Source organism: Thermobia domestica, chromosome 12 (genome assembly GCF_964235325.1).
Source record: "Thermobia domestica chromosome 12, izTheDome1.hap1.1, whole genome shotgun sequence".
Lineage (NCBI taxonomy): Eukaryota > Metazoa > Arthropoda > Insecta > Zygentoma > Lepismatidae > Thermobia > Thermobia domestica.
In genome coordinates, this window is record NC_137465.1 from 153,056,043 (window position 1) to 153,082,579 (window position 26,537).

A 26,537-nucleotide genomic window follows, 5' to 3' on the forward strand; every position below is an offset into this window, starting at 1 on the left:
ACTTAATGCCTTTATTTTTCCACATATAGTACGTACAGTGGTTACAAATCTTTCCGTTGGGGTATTATTATCTTTGTGTAGTTCACGTTCAGATTTATGTTACAGTACAGTACTTATTCTACTACATTACTCTATTTCACTTATACTAAACCTATAAGTTTCAATACTGTACAATACGTACCGTATTCTATTTCAAACTTTGTGTACTTGTCGTAATGTGGTTTAAAGCCTAAATACAGGTATTAAAAGAAAATATTGTATTTAAGGAAAGTTTACTTCGTTTTCTACGAAAACATGCACCCATTTTCATCATTTTAGTTAAATAAAGAAACTTTTCCTCCCGGACCTGTTCGGATTAACCGGATGTTCGGATTACCGGGACTCCACTGTATAGAAACATATAGTAATTTCTGAAAATATAAACATAAGATACGTACATATAAACATTTTGCAGAATTTCTGTAACTTTTTTAATTAGGAAGATCTAGGCACAGATGGGAGAACAATATTAAGATAGGTCTTGCACAAATAGGGATATAAAGTAGAAACTGTATCCAATTGGCTAACGACAGAAGTCAATGGAGAGCTGTTGTGAATGCGGCATTGAACCTTCGGCTTCCATAGGCCATAGAGTTAGTTAGTTAATTAATTAAGAATCAGATTCTAGAAAGAATCAATTACCTTTAGTACTTACAACATCCTGTAACCAATTTCTGAGTTTAAGACAGGTTTCAGCATACCATGTTCCAAATAGAGGCAAATCATTTGAAATCTTCTTCCACCACAGAAGAACATGATCAATGTATGTCCCTACTTCACCCCACAACACTTCCTGATAATATGATAACACTTTCATTTGAACACTTTTAGTCACTCGTATCTCTCCATTTTTGGAACGTTTTGTACCATTTGTCCCCACAAGCTCTGGAATATTAGCAACAACAGACAACAAAGCACCAATATATTTCTCTTCCATTTCCATGAAGTCATTAAGAATTTGTAAGTCAAGTTTAATATGATTGTACGCACTACTTCTCATATTACATTCCGGAATCAACGGGTTAGTTCTTTCCACAGGTGGTAATTGACAATTAAGCGGAGGAGTCAGATGCCCTGTTAAATCACGTGCGATTTCAAGACTAGTTGCATGAGAGCTATCACTACAAACATCACTGCCATCATGATCGTGATCTAAACACACTGTTCTCCCTTCTGGGGAGGTTACACTAATACTTCTTCTTAGATTTACTAATACCGGTACTTTGGCCCATATAGTACTATCTGGCGGAGCTTCTACATCCGGTAAACTATAATTTTTGAAGATTACTCCAATCAATTCGTGGCAACCATTTTCAGCACGTTGCTGAGCCAAAATCTGAAATATTTTTGTTAGGGACAAACGCCTCAGAGGATATCTTAAAACAGGACACGTATTTGCACGCAAACTACTCACATTTAGAGAAATTTTCGCACCAAGATTACCCTCTCCTGTAGGAGACTTTTTATCATCGGATCCACCGCCTTCAGAAAGCATACTATTATATAATACTGCTAACCTGAATAAACTTTCCAAATAACTTTGACTATTTTCTAATCCACTTAAAGTGCCACTTGATACCTCTTTTAACACTGTAACGATAACTTGGTTTACCATATAGTAAATTGTACTCTGACTATTTTGTAGCTGCAATTTCATATGTTGCACTTTGTACCATCTCACTATGGAACAATGTTCCTTCTTGCTAGTGACAAAATCAAGTTTGTCTTGGGTTGTTTGTAATGCACTCACTAAAGACTTCATTTCCTCTACAATGGGATTCAAGTCCACTCCTACACGGGATAGTGGTGGTAGTGTTTTCCTCATGATATTCCGATCAGTAGAGGATGAAGCTTTTTTCGCCGCGGATAATTGTTGTAGAATACTGCGTAACGCAACGATTAATTTGGTGGCTCGGCGCTGATGTTCCCAGCTTTCATTGAAGATCAAAATACAATCAGCATCTGCTGCCGATGGATCCCCAGATGATAACATATTCGTTACAAAGCAAATAATTAAACAAAAGCAGGAAAATATTTTAACCAGGCTGCAAACAACTTGAATGAGTCCTTCGATACCTAGGAGGAAGTTGAATACTAGGGCACCTCATGATGACGTAACTCATACAACTGAGATTTATTCTTTACATTATATCTGAAAATAAAATAGATTAAATCAGCATTCAATAATCCAAAATTTTAAATTACATTAAATAAAAAAATGGAAATAAAATTACAGTAAACAATACTTTTTTAATCTATACCGGTAACTATAATATATTTATACAAGCAAAACTTTATTATATGTAAGCATTACTTTAAATTTCCGGTTGATCATAAATTGTACATAGGCATAATGTTGCACTTTCTCAGAATGTAAAAAAGAAATGTGATAAATATTGGATTGGTGCAACTAAATTCTGTAACGAAAAATGATTGATTTATTGAAAGAGTTGGACTGGGCTGAGGTCTGCAATGTGAACAAGTCCACAACTTTACGTTGCATCTTCTGATCATCAGGAAAGTTATTTCTTGCTAAAAGTAATCAAGATGCCTGAAGAGGTAGTAGTCGGTTGGAGACATATCAGAATAAAGTTTGTGAGGAAAAAGTTTCATACTCCAACTTTTCACGGAGTTTCATACTCATACGGAAGACTCTGCACCGTCCTTTGAGCGACATGAGGGTGTGCATCATGAGAATACCATATCTGTTGGCCATTGTTGGATGTTTGCGGTTTGTGGTACAGTCAGCGACAAAAGTTCTTTCTGTTCGATGAAATTAGTTTCATAAATAACTTCTGAAGCGAAGGACAATTTAAGTAGACTTTTTCAGTAAATTCAAAAATATATATATATAACTGTTATATTCTGTATGTTACAGCCTTGAAACTCGGTGAAACTGTGCACATTCCACCGTTATTCTCAAAATAAATTTTACCAAACGAAAAGAACTTTAACGAAGTTCAGCAGTGTAACGATCTGAGTGATGGTTTCGTCTCGACGAAAAAGACACGATACATTACCCTCACCAAAAACTATCGTGTCAGAAACAACTTCTGCGGGTTTTGGAAAGCATTCTGGACATTACCCACGATCCAAACACTGTCCTGACCGTTTACAGATGTTGTAGCAGAACCATTTTTCATTTGAAATGAAAATTCAATACAGTAAACCCTTCGGTTATTCCGTACACTTAAAGAACTGTACATATTCAGACGCAGTTTCTGTTAGCAGGTGTCACCCGTGATTCCAAACTTTTTATCTTACAGGTCGCGCAGAGCCCCGAACGACAGTGAATAGGATATGCCTAACTCATTTGTATTTGCACAAACATTTTCCGAGAAGTTGCTTCCACGGTATTCCTGAGAAGCTCATCAGAAAATGCTGTTGGTCGGAGGTCTCGGGGATTATTTTGCAATGTTCTTCCACCAGCATGAAACTTCAAAAACCAATGGCATATGATGCGATCATTCATGTCTTCTACGTCAAATTAATTACTGTCACGGCTAAATGTGCAGAATGCTTCTGTTTGAAGCCGTAAAACTAGCAATTTTGTCCTCTACATGGTACACTTTCACACAATCCTCCTTTACTCGTACACTGCCTCCTGACTCACTGGGCCCTGTAGCCGATTTTATAAACATGCGTAGGATTCCTGGCATCAAATACTTTACTTTAGTCCATCAATTTCCATTAGTTGCATTACAGACGGTGGGTTCCAACCAGATGTATGTAACCAAGGATATTTCAATCGAATCAAGCCAATACAGTGTGCGGCAAAACAAACAGTACTGAAATCATATCGTTGACATTTATGTATTTATTTGTTATACAGCATAATGAAACATAAGAAATTTTGTCAAATGGAAATTTAAGAGGACGCCTGTAAATCGTGTTCAAAATGTTGACCATTATGTTGCGCACATTCTTCATAGCAGTCCTGTAGGACGATGAGCATGTTAGTGAACACAGGTTGCTGAAACGGTAAAATAAATCACCGGATCTTCTTTCTTTACTCTTCTATACTGGTACGGGGTTATCTTTTTGGAAAATTCCTTGCTTTAGCATTCCCCATATGTAGGCATCTAGAGCCGTGAGTATCTGGGAAGAATATGCAAAATCCGTCCAATGGAAGATCAAGCGATATCCAAACTCTTGTGGGCAGAAGGGCAAGTGATTCATTTGTAGTGTGGGCAGTAGCTCGGCCTTGCTGCATCCATTATTGTTCTAACGACAGATTTTTGATGCGGTAAAACCCACGCAAATCATGCAAGCATGGGTCAATAATCAACTGCCGATTGACATAGCGATTAAGGTACACATGGTTTTTAACACTGAACCATACGTTGCTGATGAAATCTTCATTTTCGTGTGCCATAATTAGACTCCACAGCAATACAATAGACGTGCGCACTCATCTCCTGCAGTTAGATGCTGCTCCATGCCGTATTGGCGGGAATAGTGGCCGACAATAAACATTTTCTTCTCTGTTGTGGATAACATTATCTTCACGCTAACTTTACACTACGCTTGTCCACACACAACTGAGTACATACGTGGCGCTCACGGCTCATACCACATTGCATCTGTGCGCCATCCGTACGTGAATTTCAGTACTGTTTGTTTTGCTGCATACTGTAACTACTACAGCAAGAATATTTTCCATTTTGGTTTATTAGAGTTAACCGGCCCGTTCAGCAGCGAGGCAATATGAGACGTGGACCTACAGCTTACCGGAATCCGAATCACATGAGACCCACCGGGAATCAAACCCCGTTCTCCCACGTCAAAGACGCGTACGCTAACCATATAGCCAAGAGGGAGCTCATGAGCGGTTTCGAAATGAATTTAAATCACACTTCTAATTTAATATTTCGTGGTTCAATTCTGATTTAACAGATGAACAATAAAAATAAATTATGGAAAATGGTGGAACAAATTGAAAATGAAATGAAATCTTTAAGTTATACGTCCCACGATGTGTATCTATTAGGCTAAGGAAAACGATTATTAAAGCAAGTGAATGATGATGGAAGAATCAGTAGAACGATAAAGTGGAAGGAAACGGGAGTACTCCGAGAAAACAGACGAACACGATGTTGTCCATCACAAACTTACTTGGCCGGAGATTGAACAGGGACCCCACGCACAAGAGGTAAGTGCTCTACCACTGAGCCACCGTGTCCCCTTGAACAAATTGAGAGGCAGGAAGAGAAAAATCAAGAAGAAAATTCTCGAATATGATCTTATCTACGAGAAATTTCAATGATAATAGTCGAACAAAGTACACGTATTCTCTGCATCACAAGATAATGCCCTACTGTCGAACAGCAATTCCCCGGCCATGCCTATCACTCCATAACATTGTGGTATAATTTAAACAAGACGCAAAGCTCAAACTTTTTCCTGTTTTAGTTCATAATATATTTTTAATATACAATTGTCAACAATTCCCGTCAAATCTACCTTCTTTTATGAAATATAGTACACAAAATGATGAAATATTCGTCTGTTATATGGAATATTGTGTTGTTAATTCACAATACACCTTGTAATGTCAAAACTCGTTTGATTTATTCATTTATTAACACAACTTACGACACAGATGGAGCCATTTTATACTGAAAACGTTAAATATGAAAGAGAAGAAGAGAATTTTGGGAGTCGACGCAAGAATTGCTGTAGGCAAGTCACCCATGATTAAAGATACCATGGAAAAATCACCTGGTACAACGGAAGAAAAACCCCAGCTAAACCTGTCTGAAGGGATAGTTCCGGGGCTAGAAACCAATTTTAATCAGGGACTCTCCCAATTATTAAGCAACAACGTTGACCATTTTCTATGCCCGCTTAGTTTTCAAACAAGTTTCAGATAAGAGAATGCTTTCAAGTGCGTAACATTCAATTTCAAATTTTTTTTACAAGAATGTTATTTGGAAATACTATTCTTTTACGGATGAATCAAATCTTTTCTAAACTTATGACCAAGTTCATACGAAAGCCAATGTTGAAATATTTGAACAGCAAAATAAACCAAAATAATAGAACACAATATACAACTTTGCTTACAAAAATTTATATCACATTGAACTAATAATATATATATATATATATATATATATATATATATATACACTTTTGTCTTTGAAAGTGGATATTATTTTGCTGGTACTTTCGTTTATACGGTTTTCGGATAAATACTGCAGAAAAAATATGGTGTTGGCTTCTAATAAAATGTGTGGTTTTGACAGTAATAAGAGGATTATTAAAAACAATTACGATTGTTCTCAAGTAAGTAAACATATACTATAAATTTAACCACACACATCAACTCCACTTTACACGGAAACAGAAACATACCTGCAATCTTACAAAAAGTGTATCAGTGGTACGGTGTTCACCTCTTACATGGAGTCCCTAGTATGATCCTACCGCACGCTACGTAGACTTTGTTATGGTCAAAAACCGTGTGCATGGGTTTACTCGGGATACTAATACCACTTTCTTCATTTTAACATTACATCCATCTCATTATCACCTTCTTACTTAGCAGTGGCACCTCAAATTCAAAGCGAACGAGCAAACACGATAACTTTAAGTTTGCAGTATGGAATATACTTAATAAACGCAAGACGAACACATTCGTGTGTTCATACATTAATATAAATTTCATTCTTGATGTTTGCAAAATTTTCAAAAAAAAAAAAAAATGTGAAAAAGTTCCAGCCGTGATATGAAGAAGCAAGTCACACATAAAAATAATGGAAGTATTACTCACATGTTCAAAGCAAACAATTTTCTATTAGCCTTCCATAATTAACTAACAAAATAAATCTTAAGATCCACTTCAAACACAAGTACTTTTTAAAAAACTTTTTCTGGTTGTAACTCTTTTCAATGATTCGTCTTGATAGCAACTGTTTCATGGTTATCCACATCATACTGGATACAGAAATATGAAGCACTTTACATTTAACACGAAATACATGATAAATGTTGCTTCCTCTCTTCATCAATCTTTCAACTTTTTGCAAAGTAGGTCATGAGGGCGTGACAAGATCACATACATACAATATATATGAAGGAAAAAAATCTGAAGGGGAGATATTTGGAGTTGAAGAGATCAATATCCATGGGGCAGTCGTGCAATCGGTGCCAGGAACCACCTGACACAAAATCACGAACTGCTCTTCAATGACAATTTTGCGCTGCCAACAGCCATTCCAACGCACCTTTCCTCGTTTCGGTGATTACGAAAATTTGATTGATATCACTAACAACCATCATCTAGCTCCAGTTAAAGTTGTGTGATTTCGATACCAATAATAATGTTATTGAACAGATGAGAATTCACAGCCGAAGTCATTCAACAAAATGCTTTTCTCTACTGAATTGACAAAACCATTAAAAATATTATATATATAATAATAAAACCAGAGATTTTAAAAATCTTTCTCGAACAAGATTACACTAAAATGCATTTCATAGAAAACTACATTTCTTAAAGGATATCGAATGAAATTTGTAGTTTTATGTTCCTCTACTATGTCCTATAAGCTAAAAGAGGTGGTTAACGAAAGTAAATGATAATAAAATTATTGGACTGCGAATGTGGAAGGAAACAGAAGAACTTCGAGAAAACTTACGGTGCTGACCACCACAAACTTAAATGAGCTGGGATCTAACCAGTAACCTCTCGCACCGGACGTGAGCGCTCTAGGATACGGACAAAATCTGGCTGCCGAAACATCGCCGCCCAAAACCTCGTGGTTTAAAATTTCGCCTGGTCAAAACCATAGTTTCTTAATATGCAAGCAATTATTATTATTATTATTATTATTATTATTATTATTATTATTATTATTATTATTATTATTATTATTATTATTATATGAAGACGAAGAAGAAAAGAAGAGGCTTCAGTACCTGTTTGAGATTAGAAGTGTAAAAATATTGATGGGTTTAAAATGAAATGAAATCTTTGAGTTTTACGTCCCATGCTTATGCCGGTTAGGCTTAAGTAGACGGTGATGATGAGAAATTAATGAAATGGTGGAATGAAGAAAGTGGTAGGAAACGGGATAACCCCGAGGAAACCCACGCACATGGTGTTTGTCCACCACAAAGTTCACTTGGCGCAAGCTGGGATCTAACCAAGGACCCAATGCAAAAGAGGTGAATGCTTTACCACTGACCCACCGCGGCCCCGGGTTTAAAATGAATGGACATATACATGTAACACAAACCCACAATCTCCAATCCTTGAATTTGAAGTCTTGGGTGACTGCACTGAATAAAAAAATCGTTAAACTTCAAATATGTTCAGGACGTCAATAGAAAAAAAACGTTTGTCTTTGACTTAGGTTGGAAATTAATTACACTTAATTATGGAGATAGGACTAATTAAAGATAATTAGTGAAAATGATTGGTCCTCCAATTACCTTTAATTAGCCCTATGTTCTTAATTAAACGTTTCCGATTAAAGTTGCAGATACACATTTTTCTTGTATTGCGGTCCTCAACATGAACGCGAAGTTTGTCGGTTGCTTTATTAGTGCCGTCGCCTTACGACCAATTCTAATAATTAGCCTTAATTAGTCATACTATCTCGGTAATTAAGCGTTTCCGATCAAAATCACAGATAAACGCTTTTCTTGTATTCAGGGTCCTGAATACGTATGCGAAGTATGTGGATTTAGTGGGCGGCTATTTGAAGCGATCGCAAAGCGTATTTATTGCTCATACGTATGCTTGAAATACGCTGACCATGTATTTAAATCTGAGCGGCTAAACATGAACGCGAAAGCAATAAGATCGCTGGGAAAACGTCGGCTCGAGCGTATTTGGTGCAGATCGGAACAATAGACCGCCTGCTGTTTAAAAGATTTCGAAAGGAAGGACAAAAAGGAAAGACGTGTTGCCGGGCAAGGGGATAGTAGCAAGAAACAGCTGCTTGGAAGACGCTTTGTGCAGAGATTGGAACTCTGCTATTATAAAGTGTGTGTGTGTGTGTATAACAAAAGAAAATTCACAAAAATAGAAGGAAATTCCGAAAAATTAGCTAATCACAGAAAAATCTATGTAACACAATAGGGTGATTTCTCGTGATACACTTGATTGACAGTTAGCTGGTGCCATGGTAATCTATAAGCAAAATATTTGGCTTTAGGCAAAAAATGAAACAACGAAATAACTTGAATTTGAGCCCTATCTCCGAAGCTCGAACTCCACCCCAAACAGATAACCAGAAGTGTAATCACAAAGAGAAATTTTCAGTTGTGTTTGAAAACGTGTCCTGTGTACATATCCAGTCATGGTTAGTGTGTTTAACACAGAGGCGTTTATAATCGAAATACAAAATAGGCCATGCCTATATGATTTAAGAGATCCGAACTACATGAATCGTGACTTAAAAATAAAAATGTGGAGAGAAGTGGCTGCGATATTTGTTCCAGACTGGGAGGGAATGGAACGGAATTCTCAGAATGAAGAAGGTAAGAATATTCTTATTTTATGATTTCATTTAGTACTGTTAAGTAGAGCTACATCGAGCCAAATTGTATGTTCACTATGAATAATAATAATAATAATAATAATAATAATAATAATAATAACAATAATAATAATAAATACTTTGTTAAAGTTGTGCCAACTTCCAATATACCTAATATATACCAAACCTTAAGGCGCAACAGCCCGAAAGGGCCATATGCGTCATTTTATGGGGTGAATACGTTAGATGATGGAACAATTGCCCTTAGATGGTCTAAGCCATAGATGTATGCACAGTAGAAAGGCGGAAAATGCCACCTCTAATAGTTTGGTACTTAGGTATATCGAAAATGTTTTAAACAGCAAAGACCATAATTTTAATCGGGATTCAATACATCTTATTCTCTTTCCAGTCTTTGAAATGACCGAAAAACTACGTTGCCAAATTATTTCGAAACTTAGTTTTGTAAAACAAACACATAATGTTTCAGTTTCCAGACATTTCTTTCCATGCAGCTTAGAAATATTCCTGGGAATGATATGTTTATTTTATTTATTTATTTTAACTGCAACTGCTCGTGTTTTATCAACTTTGTTCTGAAACTGAAAATAAGATGCTAAAATTGGTAGAGAGTAGGAATTTCAGAAGAAGCCAAAATCATGAGAGGAGAAAAAAAAATTAAAAGATTAAACCAGAGAATTGGTTAAAAATATCATGATGTAAATTTTATACTTGGTGGCTTGGAATTTAGCGGTCCTTTCAGCACCGAAGCTATACAAGATGTGAACCTACAGTTTAAGGTGGAATCTAAACTACCTTATGCGCTGAAACTTTTCAATGATCTCCCACATGATTCGAATCCGGAATCCCATTCTCCAAAGGCACGTGCATAGCTAGTAAAGTATAAAGTAGTGTAAATATTGGAATTTATTGATTGGGGTCTAATATTTGTTTTCGATACAGAGGATATCTTTTAAAAAAATGCCTCTTGCTCCGTCTCTTTCGACTATATCAGCGAGGCTACATCAGACGTGAACTACAGCTCAACGCAGGACCCTAACCACATAACCTCCTGTCTAGAATCGAATCCAGGTCTACCACGCCACAGACACGTACGCTTATCGCTTAGTCACGAAGGAGCTCCATATATTGATGGAAACGAAACCGAGACTAATACGATGTTTTTCGACTCGAGACGAGACCGAGAGTGTATTGAGTTTCATCTTGTCTCTATACCATTCCTAACACATACACATCCTTTTTAGATACACAGATTAATATGGATGTAGCAATAAATTGAAAAAGCAACAATCTAACACCAACTGAATTGTTTTCCAAGCTTGATTAAGATAAAGTAAGCTGTTTTGGTCGTTTACTTTGTCTGTACTTAGTTCAACAAAGGGTAAAAAATAACCATGACAAAGTTTCCTATATGTTAATACTATGCTGATAAATTTACCGATGACGAAATTACTGGTAAAAATTTCTGGTAACGAAATTACTTACATGCTAATATTTTGGTGACAAAATTACCCAGTGACGAAATTACCTAAGTTCGGCAAATTGCCCAGAATGGAGGTGGCAAATTGACCTACATAATGGGTTTTGTATCCACTTAATTTCGAAACCATACGCACAATAATCACTATGATCGCGCTAAATTGGGTCAACGTAACTCAAACCACTTTGCAAAACGAAGATGAAGTGCATTCTGTAATATTTGTAATATTATATTTATCCACTTGACAAATGTTTGATATTTAATGCTGTGATTTCGTTGTTCAAATATCTTTGGAAATATAAATGTTTTTTCATTGTTTTTTGAGTGGTGTTTGAGACTGACATTTATTTTTGTTGTTTTAGTAACAATTTCCATGTCACCCCTTTTTTTTTAAGATTAAGATCATAGAGTAAGGAAACTTCTTGTCCTTCCCAGGTAGGAAATTTATAATACTAACAACTAATGAAACTGTGCGTTCATAGAAAAGTCGAGCGCAATCTGTATTATTTTAATTGTAGGTTTGATAAATCCCAAAAAGAGTAGCACTTAAGAGTGTTGAATATCGACATCATCATGGTTTCTCAGCCCTTTAATTTATGTGAGAAAACATTCTATTTATTCTTTGAAATAAACGAGAATTTTAACAAGTTTATTTTATGGTACTGATTTATTCTTTTGAGATCTTTAATGTATTCTATGCGAAATTTAACTACTATATTATGTAATTTTAATATTTATAAAAAAACCTAAAGCAATATTACACTAATGTTAGAGTATTAATATAAGAATTATAATTATACAAGAATATTTTTAAAGCAAGTGATATTTAAATAGGCCACAAGGAAAAATTAGTAAAATCATACAATCAAAATCCTGTCCATTTAAAAGAAAAATACTTCCTCATATAAATCAATGGTGAAGAAAGTGGCAATCCAACATCCGAGAAAACACGCACACGCTTCCTTTCATTAAAGTCTATTTTCGAAAGCTACTCTGAAATGATGGCATGTCGTTTGCCAGAACTCGATTTTGGTGTAGTTTTTCTCAATAATTTTATTGCGGTTATATCAGTTCCTGACGAAATAGCTAGATATTGCTAGGCACTCAGGTCCGGAACCAGAGGGGAGCTAGGGACCCCTAAACTTTTCGCCTCCCCTGCAGACCTCGATATAAAATGCGATTTTGTAATTATTAATACAAAAAAAAAAAAAAAAACGCTATTTAGATATTTGTAAGAGAATTTATAATGACTTGGGCCCCCCAAACCTATATGGCTAGTTTCGGGCCAGCAGGCACTTATATTCATACTGATTTCTTGCGAATAAGTGGTGAGTGTTCTCGCCTTCGGGAGGAGAGAAGTCTCATATAATCTTGCTGCTGAATGAAATGAAATGAAATTAAAAGAAAAGACCTGGAAACCCTGACTGGTTCATAGTATGATTTACAACTTTGGTGAAACTAAAATTACCGTGTAGCCACCTAGGCCGCGTTCGCTGTGGGGGGTAACGCTTTGTCGACTAGCCTAGTACTTAAGCCAGGAGAGATTCTGTGTCGCGAGATTTAGGACCACGAGATTTTGGGTAAGACGAGATTTTGGAACACGAGGTTTTGGCAAGGCGAGATTTTGGCCCGCGAAGTTTTGGGGGCGAGGTTTTGGACCGCGTGGTTTTGTGCCAAAACCGAGAGCTTTACCGCTACGCTATATTTCTCCTTACAGTTCTTAATATGTTTATTAAACACTTCGATCAAAACCAAATACTTTATCTCCCAAACAATAACAAGGAGCCGCGATGGTTCAGTGGTAGAGCGTTCACTTCTGGGGCATGGGATCCCTGGTTCGATCCCAGCTCGCGCCATGTGAACTCCCCGCTCGGTGGTGCACAAGTACTGTGTGCATGGGTTTCCTCGGAGTTCTCCCGTTTCCTCCATTTCCTTCATTTCACTTCATTCATTTCTCATATCACATTCTCCTTTAGCCTAACCGACATAATCGTGTGACATAAAGCAAAGATACCATTTTCCAAACAATAACAAAAACTTATAAGATTTTCCATCTTCATTAGTATGAGGGTACCTTAAAGTGAGGTGAATTTAAATGCGAAATTATTCTGGTTCCACTGAACTTTTAACTAATCTTCCAGAATGAATATTAAACAAAACACAAATATAAATATCTATGATACAATAATTCAAATATAAGAAAAGTGGAACGGCAGTGCCTTTTTCAGTTTCTCAACCAAAAGCTTCAAATAGAAATATTGGCCTTTGGAATGTTTTCTTAGTCTACCGAGAACACAACTCATTTTGATTTCATCAACGTACTAATACTATACTCACATAGGAGATTCTAAAACATGGTTTTATATTATATTAGAGTTAATTACTAAAGACTTCCGACACTTATGCATAGCTTAAGCTGCAAGTGTAATAAGGGCGAACATTGAATATATTCTTGGGACACTGAATTGGTTCTGGAAAACCGCGTCTTTCTATATATTACCGTTTGTGTTCTATGGTAATCAACAATGTAACCGAAAACGATAGATCTCTACCACTTCTGGATTAAATAAAAGTCAAATAGATTAGATGAATGTATTCCTTTTGCAAAACTATGTATGCTTCTCGCTATTTCTTACCGCTCTTGCTCTGACACCTGTCGACAGACGAACGAATGGATAGACAGACAGATGAACATAACCCTTCTATAAGACTTCCTATACGTATGCATAGTATACTGTAGTTTGGAAGTCCTAACCAGTGGCGTATTTAGGGGAGGCTTTCGGGCTTAAGCCCCTCTCCGAAATCTTACTATAGCCAAGTATATGAAATATCTTGCAGAATTTTCATATTTTCAGGCAAAGCCCCTCCGAAAGTTAGCAAAGCCCCTCCCGAAACAAAATCGTAAATACGCCACTGGTCCTAACAAATAAAATGAATTCAGTTTGTTTTACGAATGTTATCCGTTACTTGGCAGTTTTCGTTTTCCGTTTCACGAAAAATGTTTTGTTTTTCCTTTTTTCGAAAAAAAATCGTTTTCCGTTTTTCGGAAAATATTTTCGTTTTCCGAAAAATTATTCGTTTTTCGTTTTCGAAAAATTCATTTTTTGAAAAAGTATTTTTCGAAAAAAATGTGGCCATCCCTACTTTGTTCGCCTGTAAGACTACTGAATGCAACCCAATTAGCATTTACGACGTTTGGGTTGCATATCCATAACCTTATCAATATCCGACAATGATCATTTCTGTAATTAATGATACCATCGTATAGAATTAGCCATCAATATAACACACACAAAAGATATATTATTTAAAAATATTTCTTAATTATGGAGAACAAAGCTTCGAACAATGCAAAAATTTGCTGTTGACGTTATAGCAACAGAAACAAGCTGTTTTAGTGTGACGTCATGTATAGTTTCCCTCTCTGAGCCGTATAGAAGGCTTAAGAGACAGGAAACGTTTTCATATTGCTGTTTCTTACTGTAAACTACAAACGAATTTAATGAAACAGTGAAAGGGAAGTGACAAAACAAGTGAAGTATATATACAAGTAACCTGTTAATAAGACCTACCGTCCAAGTTTAAAATACATTAAAAATCGCCCGTAACGTTCTATTATTATAAATATTTTAGGTATATATATTGAGTCAAACTACTAATTCAATTCAAATTAAAAATAAACTACGCGACGATTGAGAATATCTAAACCACCTTATTATAGCTACAAATATAGCTTTTCTTTATTTTCAAAACATATTTTCCAGTGCTTTGAAAGTTCATGTTCTATTGGCGTCTACACATTTCTCATATACTTAATTGTAGACATTGAAAATTTGTTGGCATACATATTATAAATGTATATAATGATAGAGACCGCTGTGCGCGGTGATATGTTCAAAAGGTAAAGATCAACAGCTTGGTGTCCCGACAAAACGTACCAGCGACAAAACGTACCACTTGAATTTTCGCGACAAAACGTACCACTTTTGACGACCTGTCACAAATGACAACCTATCATGGATTAATTAAAGCATTTCTGATATTTATTCCACGACAAAACGTACCACTTATATAAATTACAACCTGTCATGGACTAATTAAAACATTTTGGATATTTAATCCGCGACAAAACGTACTAGTTCATGTTAAGAAACTACTTCCTCATGAGCAGGTAAAACAACGGCAGTATAAGGTTGAGAAGAACAGACAGGTAATGTATCGAGTTGTCAAAGTGCAGAAACTCATTGGTAAAAGAGGGCTCATTTACAGAGGAAATGTAGCAGCCTATAAACTGAAAGATACAGCTATAGATCATGGAAACTTTTTGGATATTATTCCTTTCTTAAGCAAATTTGATCTTCCGCTTAAAAGTAATTTAGAAAAGATCACCGAGAAGAGTCATATATGAGGAAGTAAGTGGTCACATAACTTTTACTAAGCATGGTGAATTATGTTTTGAATGCCATCAGCACACTTATCAGAGAAGATATTTCGAAAGAAGTCTCTCAAGCTTCAATATTTTCTGTTCTATTAGACACTACTCAAGATATAGTAGTTTCAGGCCGGTGCTCTGTTGTTTTACAGTATGTTGTTAGAATGGTTGTTAAACAAAGTATTGTTGTCATTGTAAAATGCATATCTACCACAGGCCAGTGTCCTTGCGGTTTACTGCTGGAAATTCTGCTAAAGTTGAACCTTGATATTAAGAAGTGTATTTGAAATTCAACTGATGGCTCAAGTAACATGCAAGGACAATATTCGGATTTTTTCAATTCACCTATGATCAGTTATACGTGTGATTCAGTTGATTTTGAGTTTAACGGCCCTTTTAGCAGCGAGGCTATATGAGACGCGACATACTGATTTACGGGAAATCCGAAGCACATGAGCTCCCTCCGGGAATCGAACCCAGGTCTCCCACGTCAAAGGCGCATACGCTAACCGCTTAACTACTAAGAAACTCAGTTACACGTGTGGTGTTACGCTCATATACTCAATCATATCATATGTAATCTGACAAAAAATTGTATTGATTCTGTGTCATTGTTCTGCTGAATGACTGTGCGATATTTATGCGTGAGTCTTATCAGCGAATGTACATTTGGAAGATCAAATGTTAACAAAGGCATCTTACAGTTATTGCGGAAACAAGATGGTAGAAAACACACTGTTTTTCAGAGAGAGTTTGGTCATTTTTCGAACCCAAAAAGTGCTTTTTATATAGAGTTGACAATAATAATTAAGAAAATTGCTTCTACAGAAAATATCAAACCAAAAGCTAGGTGTAAAGCGAAAGGATATATAAAAGATCTTCTCAAGTTCAAAACAATTCAGACAGCAGAAATGTTCGTTAAGATATTTCAAGTGACGACCTCTCTGTCAAACTATCTCCAAATAGAGGGTGCTGCTAGTGTAGTCCTATCGGATGGTGCAGACTACTCTGTTCCAACTGAAAGAGTAGAGAGATGATTTTGAATCCGTTAAGAATGCAGCATTAAGCTTTGCAGAATGGGCCAATAACAAATTTGAAGACTTAGAACGTGATTTCTTTTTTGCTATTGACCTATCGACAATTCGCCTTCAGAGATAGACAAAAATTTTTCCTGTGAATATATGAAGCTGCTTCTATCCAATGACCAGATACTGCATCGAAGCATTCAACACAATATTGGACATGGTAGTTTTGAGTATTTCTTTAAGATTCAAGAAGCAATGTACTTTATGGATTGTTTGGACCCTAGCCACTTCAACCAAGTAACAGAACTTCCAGACGTGCCTTTCGATAAACTTACATATTTTCCGAAAAACTTCAGTTAAGAAGTTTCCAAGGATACTATAAATGTATTCTCTTGGACTTTTGAAGGACGTGGATATCCTTGAAAGTCAGTCTTGATGACGAGCACAACCGTGGAAAAATGACTGCTGATGGTGCAAGTGATTCAGAATTAGGAGAAAATACATTTGTTTACAAGGAAAGCGAATGCAAAACGTATTGCAAAATTGTCCAATGTGCTGCTTTTTAATTTTGCAGAATTGTAATTTGTGCAGTAATACTTATCCAGGTTTCCAGCATACAAATTTTTTTTAACTTTGCCCGTAACTCAGGTAACATGTGAAAGAAATTTTTCAAAATTGAAATAAACTGAAATACATTAAAAATAGGCTAACGAGTACCATGTCTCAGGAACATTTGAAAACATTTTGTTGATATCTATTGAAAAAGATTTATTAAAAAAAAATATTTCGAATGCAAAAGTGAAAGATACAGTAGCATCAAAAACTAGTACACTAGAACATCTGCTAATTTTATAATATAGTATACGTTCTCCTTGAACTTCATATAATATTTTGAACAATTCAGAATAATATACTGATGAAAGAATATCAGGTTTTAATTGTCAGTTGTTAATACTATTGACTGACTGTAGAAAGAAAACTGCAATTGATTTGTGACATTGAGATGCTGGTGGTCCTTGTGGGAGAAAGCGCCCGCGCCCCTCTAATAATGCCTATCCGTCTCTGGTCCAAAGCCTGGATAAAATGTGATGGAAATCAGCAAATATTCCAATATTGCATATGCAAGATTCTTGCTGGTCTTGGTCTGGCGAGAATCTTGCAGGTATGGTCTTGGTGTTGCGAGAATCTTGCAGGCATGGTCTTAGTCTTAGCCTTAGTCTTAGTCTTGGTCTTGCATCTGTTCAATTTTTAACCTTATTTTGGCCGATATACTTATATGCCGTCCTATCAAGTGGTACGTTTTGTCGCCTGACATTATTTGATGGCTGATTGGAAGACTCTTCGCAAGTAGCTCTCCAGGCAAGTGGTACCTTTTGTCGCTTGTCATTATTTAAAGTGTTTCTAGAAAACCCTTCACAAGCAGCCCTCAGGGTAAGTGGTACGTTTTGTCGGTGGTACGTTTTGTCGCTAGTACGTTTTGTCGCGTATTCCAACAGCTTCATCCACCAAGAACATCTACTCAATTTGCCTAAAGCTGAGTAATGTGTTGGTAAAATCTTGACACCGAAGCCCTTCTGTCTCAACTTTACTGGTGACGACTGTGTGATACACCGCGATTCATAATCTGTGACTGGTGTGAGAAAAGCTTTTGCTTTGAACATTTTTATCGTAATGTTCACTACCATGCAGATGTAAATGACTACATAAAATAACTGTATAACTGAACATGTCAATCCTTGTGATTTGAATGAATCCTGTGGAATATAACAATTACAGTATGTCATTCAACATATAGCTATATAACATAAAATAGAGAGTCATTTCATAAATAATGCACACTAATTTTTTGTAACTTACGTGTTTATTGTTTGGAGAGGATCTCTTTACAGTCCTTCAATACAGTAAAAGCTCCTTATTCGCGCTTCCTTCATTCGCGTTTTCACTATTCGCGGATTTAAAAAATGCGACCCAATTCCTATATTCGCGGCTAAAAATTTCTTTATTCGCGGATCTAATCAGTACGTACATACATAATAATAAAAAGGATTCCAATAGGTATCCAACCCAATATCCTTTGTAAACGCCGTCAAATGGACTAATAACATATAAAATAGACCTTATTACAACTTTGCCTAAAGTATGATGTTAAATGATATCGCCGCTGTATTGGTTCGGACTTCGCCGCCTTCGCCGTGATCGGTGTTTTTGAGAATGTAAACAAACAGAATGAAAGCAACCTTATTACTCAATGAATAAAGTATATTTTTAAATGCCGCCACATTATTAGACGTTCCGTCCTTTGGTAAGAGCCGCTTTGCGTGTTTTATTGTTTCGTCTTTCCATTCGTTACAATAATTGTGATCGAGTAACACGTCTCTACCGCTGTCTTCCTAATTTATACAGTAATGTCAACTTTAAAAAAAAAAAAAAAAAAAAAAATGAGAAACGAGTTTCGATACGAAAAAAATCTGTGTTACTGCTTAAAGTGAAAATAGAAATGCTTGGTCGTTTACGCCTTGGAGAGTCGTTTGCATCCATATCACGCTCATTCAATGTTAACGAATCAACTGTACGATCGAAAAAAAAAAAAAAAATCCGAAGATAAAATAAGGTCGTCTGTAGCTTCAACTTCACTGTCAGCGAAAATTGTTCGTGATCCAGCAATAGAAAAATATGGAAGTGGCGTTGTCATTATGGATCGAAGACCGCAATCAAAAAAAGGTGCCCCTGAGTGATCCAATGATCCGGGAGAAGGCAAAGTGTCTTTACGCTCATTTTAAAGAACCTGATGGTAGTTGTAGTGGTGAATGAACAGATGGAGGATTTCAAGCATCGGAAGGTTGGTTCAATAAATGTAAGGTGAGACAATCATTGCATAACATTAAAATTGTTGGAGAAGCTGCATCTGCAGACACTGCTGCAGCAGAACGATATTCAGAAGAATTTGCAAACTTAGTAGCTTATGGAGGATACAAACCTGAGCAAGTATTTAATGCAGACGAAACTTCACTGTTTTGGAAGAGAATGCCAAACAAAACATTCATTTCTAAAAGCGAAAAGTCTGCTCCTGGATTTAAGGCAGCAAAGGATAGAGTTACACATCTGCTATGTTCTAATGCATCTGGAGATTGTGTCATTAAACCACTGATGCTTTACAGATCGTTAAATTCTCGGGCTTTAAAAAATCAAAACAAGGACGACCTGCCAGTGTTTTGGCGTGTTAATAAGAAAGCGTGGGTTACAAGCGCTATTTTTTGTGACTGGTTCCGGAATTGTTTTGTTTCTGAAGTTGAAACTTATTTTTAAAAAACAGAATTTAGACTTTAAAGCAGTTCTAGTTTTGGACAATGCACCAGGTCATCCTCGCGAACTTGAAACTATGCATCCAAATATAAAAGTGACATTTTTACCTCTCAACACGACGGCTTTGCTTCAACCTATGGACCAAGAAATAATCCAGGCCTTTAAGCTCTATTACATTAGGCGAACCTTCAAAATCGTATTGGATAATATGGAATGTAATCCTGATATGAATGTTATTGAATGCTGGAAGAAATTTGACATAGCAAAATGCATCGTAAACATAAAAGAATCATTGGAAGAACTGAAGCCATACACATTGAAGTCATGCTGGAAAAAACTGTGGCCTGCTCTGACTGCGGAAAATGCCGAAGAATGTGTGCAAATTCAAACTTTGACTGCAAACATAGCCGAAATTGCGAATGGAATAGGACGAGATGGGTTTGAACAGATAGAATCAAGTGACATTCAGGAATTGCTTGAATCGCAAGATGAAGATTTGACTGAAACCGATTTGGATGAAATGTTAAATTCACAGCCCATTGAAGAAGAGGTTTCAACAAGCACTGAAAACGTGACGTTTAATTTGAAAAATCTTAGTGAAGTTTAAAGAATGGCAAATGAGCTTTGTGATTTCTTTATGAAAATTGATCCGTCTATGGAACGAAGTCTTATTTTTAAGAGGCAAATTGCTAATGCCACTGCTGAATATCAGTCAGAATTGAAGGAGCTTTTAAAAACTGCCAAGCAAGAAAAAATTACAAAATTCTTCAAACCATTGCCTAAGCCTGAAGATAATAATTAATCAATATGGTCAAAAACTTCAATTACAGTAATTGATTTTTTTATATATGTATTTTTTTTTTTATTTTGTCACCTAGGAACGTATCCCATATAAATTACCATTCCGTATTCACGGTTTCTGTATTCGCGGCATATTTATGGAACATACACCCCGCGAATAAAGAGCTTTTACTGTATAATCTCCCTGCTTGAGAATGACAGAATCCCAATGTTCAGGGCTTGAAAAATCTTGCTTACAAGTACTTGCCAGCCAAACTGTCTACTAGTCATATCATTTTGCATTCACAGTGTTTATACAAATAAACAAAAACACTTCTCTGGGACACAATATTTTTTTTAGTTTGTTTATTGACATATCTCTTACAAATAAAAAAAAAGAGTGACATCTGTTATTCTTGAATTCGCATTTTTGATTCATCGGACTTTACTCGCCAAATGTAAAAAAATATTCGCCACTGGACTGAGAAAAAAATGTAGGTAGCGTACTTAAAAAGGTAGGTTACATGAGTATTTCCTGTAGTTTTTGGACTTAACGTACAGCAGACTGAAAACGCATGTTTTATAATACTTTCCGTATAAGTGTTCCATCTATACGTATTTTTCGCATAAAACAATATAGACGGTTAGGATCTCACATACAAATGGACGTATATAACATGTAGCTGAGCAATGTAACATAAGTATATGCATGTGATATACGGAAAACTTTTAGATGCCAGACATCGTGCAAGGGCATGATGTAACATCTAAAGGCAGTGCCTATGTAGCATACGGATAACTTATGCTCCGTACTGATTTCTGTAGTACACAAGAGGATACCGTATATTTGTACAATATACCGCTGTCCGGAGAACGGATTTTTCTCAGTGTGGCGAGCAAGCGAGTAGATTTTTCAAGCCCTGCCAATGTCTAAGTAGTTTTTGTATTCCATCAAAAACTCCATCTTCTTGAAACTGTAGAATTGTTCGAGTCTGCAGAAAGCTCTTCCAGATATTGAAACTGACGTCCACGCATATGTTGTTTCAACTTTGGAAACAGTCGTAGTCTGGTAGATGTGTCCGGCCTGTAGGGAGCATGAGGTAACATTTCCCAACTGCATTTGCGAAGATTTTGATGCACAGCATTAGCAGTGCGGGGGTGGGAGTTGTGGAGAATCAATGGAACTTCCCTGAGCAATTGCGGTAGAATTTTGTGCATTTTTTCTGTGCAGTTTCAGCAGGAATTCACAATAAAACGCTACTGAAACACTTCTTCCACATGGAACTCTGCCCGTTATGATAATGTCTCCTGGTGATCGTAAGCAAAAATCATTTTCTTAACCTTTGATTGAAATCGGCGATACTTGAAGAAGATGGAGCTCTCCACTCGTTGGATTGTGATTTCAACTCCGCCTCAAAGTTTTAGATCCACGTTTCATCAATAACAATAATGCAACGCAGAAAGTTCTCAACTTCAATGTTGAATCTTTGTTTCAGCAACATTGCATTCTCCAGATCTGTCTGCTTCTGTTCAGCAGTCGTGGTGGACCCATTGGGATTTTTTTTCCCTGTAAATCGCAATTCGGTATACTGACGCAGATAGAATCCCTGTAATGTCAGAAAGTTCCTCACATGTCACACGGCAATTTTGTTGACGTGCATCTGCTACAAGCTGTACATTTTTTTCATCGGCTGGTGATTTTAGCCTTCCTTCAGCCGAAGTCCCAGGCGTTCTGCACGCACGCATGCCCTGCGACTTGGCATACCGGATCGCAGTGTAACGCATACGCACAAGGAACTGCAATATCACGCATACAAAATGCAGATAGTGCAACAACTGAATGCGGACGACCTCCCAAAGAGACTACGCTTTTGCCGGGAATTGTTGGAACTCATGAACGACAACACAGGCCTGTGCGACAATCTGATCATGAGAGATAAGGCCAATTTTTATGTATCAGGCTTTGTTAACAAGTAAAACTTTAGATACTGCTCATCTGAAAATCCTAAAATGCTTCATGAAAAGCCACTTCACAGTCAGAAAGTAGTAGTGTTGTGTGGCGTATCATCATTTGGAATCATCGGGCTTTTTTTTTTTTTTTTTTTTTTTTTTTTTTTTTTTTTTTTTTTTTTTTTTACGATCGCGGTAATGCTCTTTCTGTGAATACAGAACTTAATGTTCACATGTAGAACTATTTCCTAGTGCCACAGCTTGCTGATCTTCCAATAACTGCAAACATTTTTTTCAACAAGACGGGGCCACATGCCATATTTCGGGCATTTCCATTAACGCGCTACAGAACATTTTTCCTGGTCATCTCATCTCCAAGAACGGGGACATTCCCTGGCCTCCAAGATCCCCTGACCTTTCAGCGTGTGATTTTTTCCTTTGGGGTCATTTGAAATCTGATATCTTCCGGTGTGACCCATTACACACATCCAGGAACTGAAGGATCAAATTCGCGAGGAAGTTAATCGAATTTCAATGCCAGTCCTGCGAGATGTGATGTATAACTTCCGTAAAAGACTTGGAATGTGTGTGAAGGAAAAGGGGGGCTATTTACGTAATGTCATTTTGTGTCGTGACATGCCTGTGCAAGATGTGCAAGTTCTTCAGAAACATTCCTTACAAATTGCAAGCAATGTAAATTCATGTTGCAATTCTTTTATATCGCTGTATATAAATTTGTATCGCTGGTGGAGGTTACAAAATCGCCCGTTTCACTGCCGTACCTGTTATATATATAAACGTATGTGGGTTTTAACACGGTTGGCCGAAGGGAAGGAGGAACACCGATTGTTCTTTCCATTACCTGTACGTGAATGACACGCAATCAAAACTTAATTTATGAGTATCATAACTCAGGAGGAAGGTTGATGGCCCACTTGCAGTAAGGAAGAAACCCCAGAGTCATGCCTGTATCAGACACTGGTTCCAATGGTTGTCCTTGCAATTCGACAATATTCATTTATAGTTAAGTAAATGCCGTACCGAGTAATTTTATAAGTGTTATCGGGGATTTTGACCGTCGTTTGACAGTGATGGGTATGAATTTGAGCTGCCATCTGGGTATCGTGGGCGAAGTGGGTTCCTGAGCTGTTAATTCCACTGTGTGACGCGTGACAGTGGAAACGTGTAACGATGGAGTGGAATGACTATGAGAATCGTATTTCAGTCATAATGCTACACAAGGTGAGCCAAGGTGAGCATGCCACCACCACAGATCTTCGGCACCCTGAAACCCCTTCAAATCAGTGAACGATCTGTCTATTCCAACACCGAGTATTACAACGAAACGGGAAATGTCAATGACCGGCAGTGTTGTGGCAGAATAAAACCGTAGCTGCAAGGATTCGATGAATTTCCGTCAAGGCTCAATCAGTGATGTTCCGAGAGATGCCAATTCAAAAAAGAAAAAGTGAAATAAAATCTTTGTTTTACGTCCTGTGATTATGCCGGGTAAGCTAAAGGAAACTGTGACAATGTTTGTCAACCATAAAGCTCACTTGGCGTGAGCTGAGATCGAACCATGGACCCCACGCACCTCAAGTAAACTCTCTACCTCTAGCCACTGCAGTCCCCATGTCCATTTCGAGACCAACCATGTCATAATGAGTTCCATCAGAACCTGGGATTCAGAGCATATAAACAACGTACATGTCCCTTTTTGACTGATGCGTGAAGTGAAAGCCAAACGTCTCACGTGTTATGCAGGAAATGGTCACAGGACAATTCTCTTTTTCGACAAGAAGCTGTTTACAGTTGAGCAGTCCTTTAATGCCGCATACCCCTCATCACCAGTGCAAGCTGATAAATGTGATTCCAGGGCGCAAAGGTTCCATCACCCAGTATCAGTCATGGTGCGATAGGGTATCAATTTAACTGCACAACACGCCTCCGTTTTTGTGAACAAGGAGTGAAAATTTACCAAACCGTACTCCTGGAGCCTATTGTGAAACCACTGCATACCACCACCATGTTCCCCAACCAGACGCCCTAATGTGGACTCCTTGAAGCGCACCCTGGTTAAGGCAGCCCGTCACTTTCCTATCGACACTGTTCGTAATTCCACTGACGAGTAACTCAAGACTACGGGTCTGGATCCAGCTCAAGGTGTGTATTTTGAAAACTGATTGGTGCTCTTTACACTTCACGCTTCCATGTATCATCTTACAAAAGGAAATAAATATTTCGTCAATATTGTTTATGTACTTCATTTCCAAACCTCTGACTGTATTTATGAAATAACTAGATAGAACTTAGCTCACGAATCTCTGCCGCGACTGACGCCAAGAAAGAATTGCATTCCGTTGTTGTTCCAGAAAAAATGTTTCGGGGGAGGGGCACACTTAGTACTCTGGGGGGGGACTGCCGATACTATTCTATTTATTACTATATTGTAGACGTATTATTTAGGTCTTCTCCGGGGGGCAGTGCCCTTCAAAATCATGTCTGGGAGAAATACTGATTTTAATCGCGGCAGAGATTCGTGAGCTAAGCTATAATCATAGCATAAATAATAAATAAACACGCGTTAATTACTATACTGTTAATATCTTAACATGTGGAAATATGTTAGGAGGAAAGGAGCTAGACATATCTTGACAAGGTCACAGAAAAGCATGCAGTTAGTTATCTAAGTTGCGTACTCTTCTCCAAAAAGTGCTCTAAACATTTGTAGCAGTATTTATTGAACAATTAAAATCCATGCATTCAGGCTCTTCAAACCTCATATTAATATTTAAATCTGGATTACTCTACTGAAAATCATATAAAATGGTTTTAATCAACACCCATGAGAAAATATGTAACAAGATAATAGAACTTGAATACCTATTCACTCAACATTAATCCAAGGCAATAAATCACTTCCAAACACTGCTGACGCGATTGAAGTATAACCAAAAATGACAGTAATCACAGAATGGTACATGTTCGTTTACATCGCGTGATTGTTCGTGTGTAGTTTTGTTTATTTCAAGTAGGATTCAAATCAATAGACGTACCACACGAAAACATAATGCAGAACATTTCGTCAACAGTATGTGAAAGGTCGCTTTCCTATCAAACGAAACAAGTCACGGAAAGTATATTGCAATCGTTATTAATAAATGAAATATCATTATCGCTTCATCCAAGAAAGAACTACGGTAACATAAATAGGGGTCATTATTAGAACAAACGTGTTATAAATTTCGCTTGACCGTAAGTCACTGACATTAGGCTTGTAATTAGTCCGTTAATAAATAACAATTAATCAGTTAAAAATTTTGTCAATTTTTAATTTAATCAAATAAATTTCCAGGTGTATTTTTTTATTAATAACCGTTTGAAAAATTAGTAATGATTAAAAATTAAGCATTATTTCTTCTTGTAAACAATATAAAATGAATATTTTCTAAGTTGTTTTGCGACTTATTTCAAAAACTTCATAGCGGTTTTACAACAGTAAGCTGTCTTATACACAGTGTTCAATTCAGACTTTGTACAAGGAGGGGCAATAAAAATTTAAGGGGGGCTCTGTTCTAGATTACAATAGAGCAGCAGTAATCTGTCGCAACAAAACTCGTGACTTGTTATTGTCTGGTCGGTTGCAATAACCAACCATTTGCAATATGGACATTTTTCCCTAACTAACGTTGTAAAGCGTTTGTGTGCGTCTGTATCTAGTTTCCAAGTTTTTATTTAACTTCGACTTTATATGAGAACGTGGTTTGTTAATTAGAACAATTAGATTAGGCAAAACAAGAAAGTAATTTTCTTTAGCGAAACAAAAATATTTGCTTTTAAGACACTTTTATTTCAGAAAAAAAAGAAAAAATCAAATGTGTTATGCATGTATATAGATATTTTGGGGGGCGCATATATATTCTAGGTGGGGCTCAGCTCCCCTTTGGACATGCCTGAATTCAACACTGCTTATACATCAGACCTTTCTCCCAAAGAAAACACTATCCAGAGACGCA

General features: G+C 36.8%; 1 protein-coding gene across 2 annotated transcripts in view; it reads right to left on the minus strand.

The window, feature by feature from the left end:
* Positions 1–26,537, minus strand: part of LOC145666741 (uncharacterized) — a 156,418-nt gene that overhangs the window by 61,236 nt on the left and 68,645 nt on the right. For both annotated transcript variants that reach the window (XM_081734282.1, XM_081734280.1), the window contains exon 2: positions 682–2,191. In XM_081734282.1, the coding sequence (XP_081590408.1) occupies positions 682–2,032 (1,351 nt within the window). In that variant the 5' untranslated portion in view covers positions 2,033–2,191. The remainder of the gene's footprint in view (positions 1–681; positions 2,192–26,537) is intronic.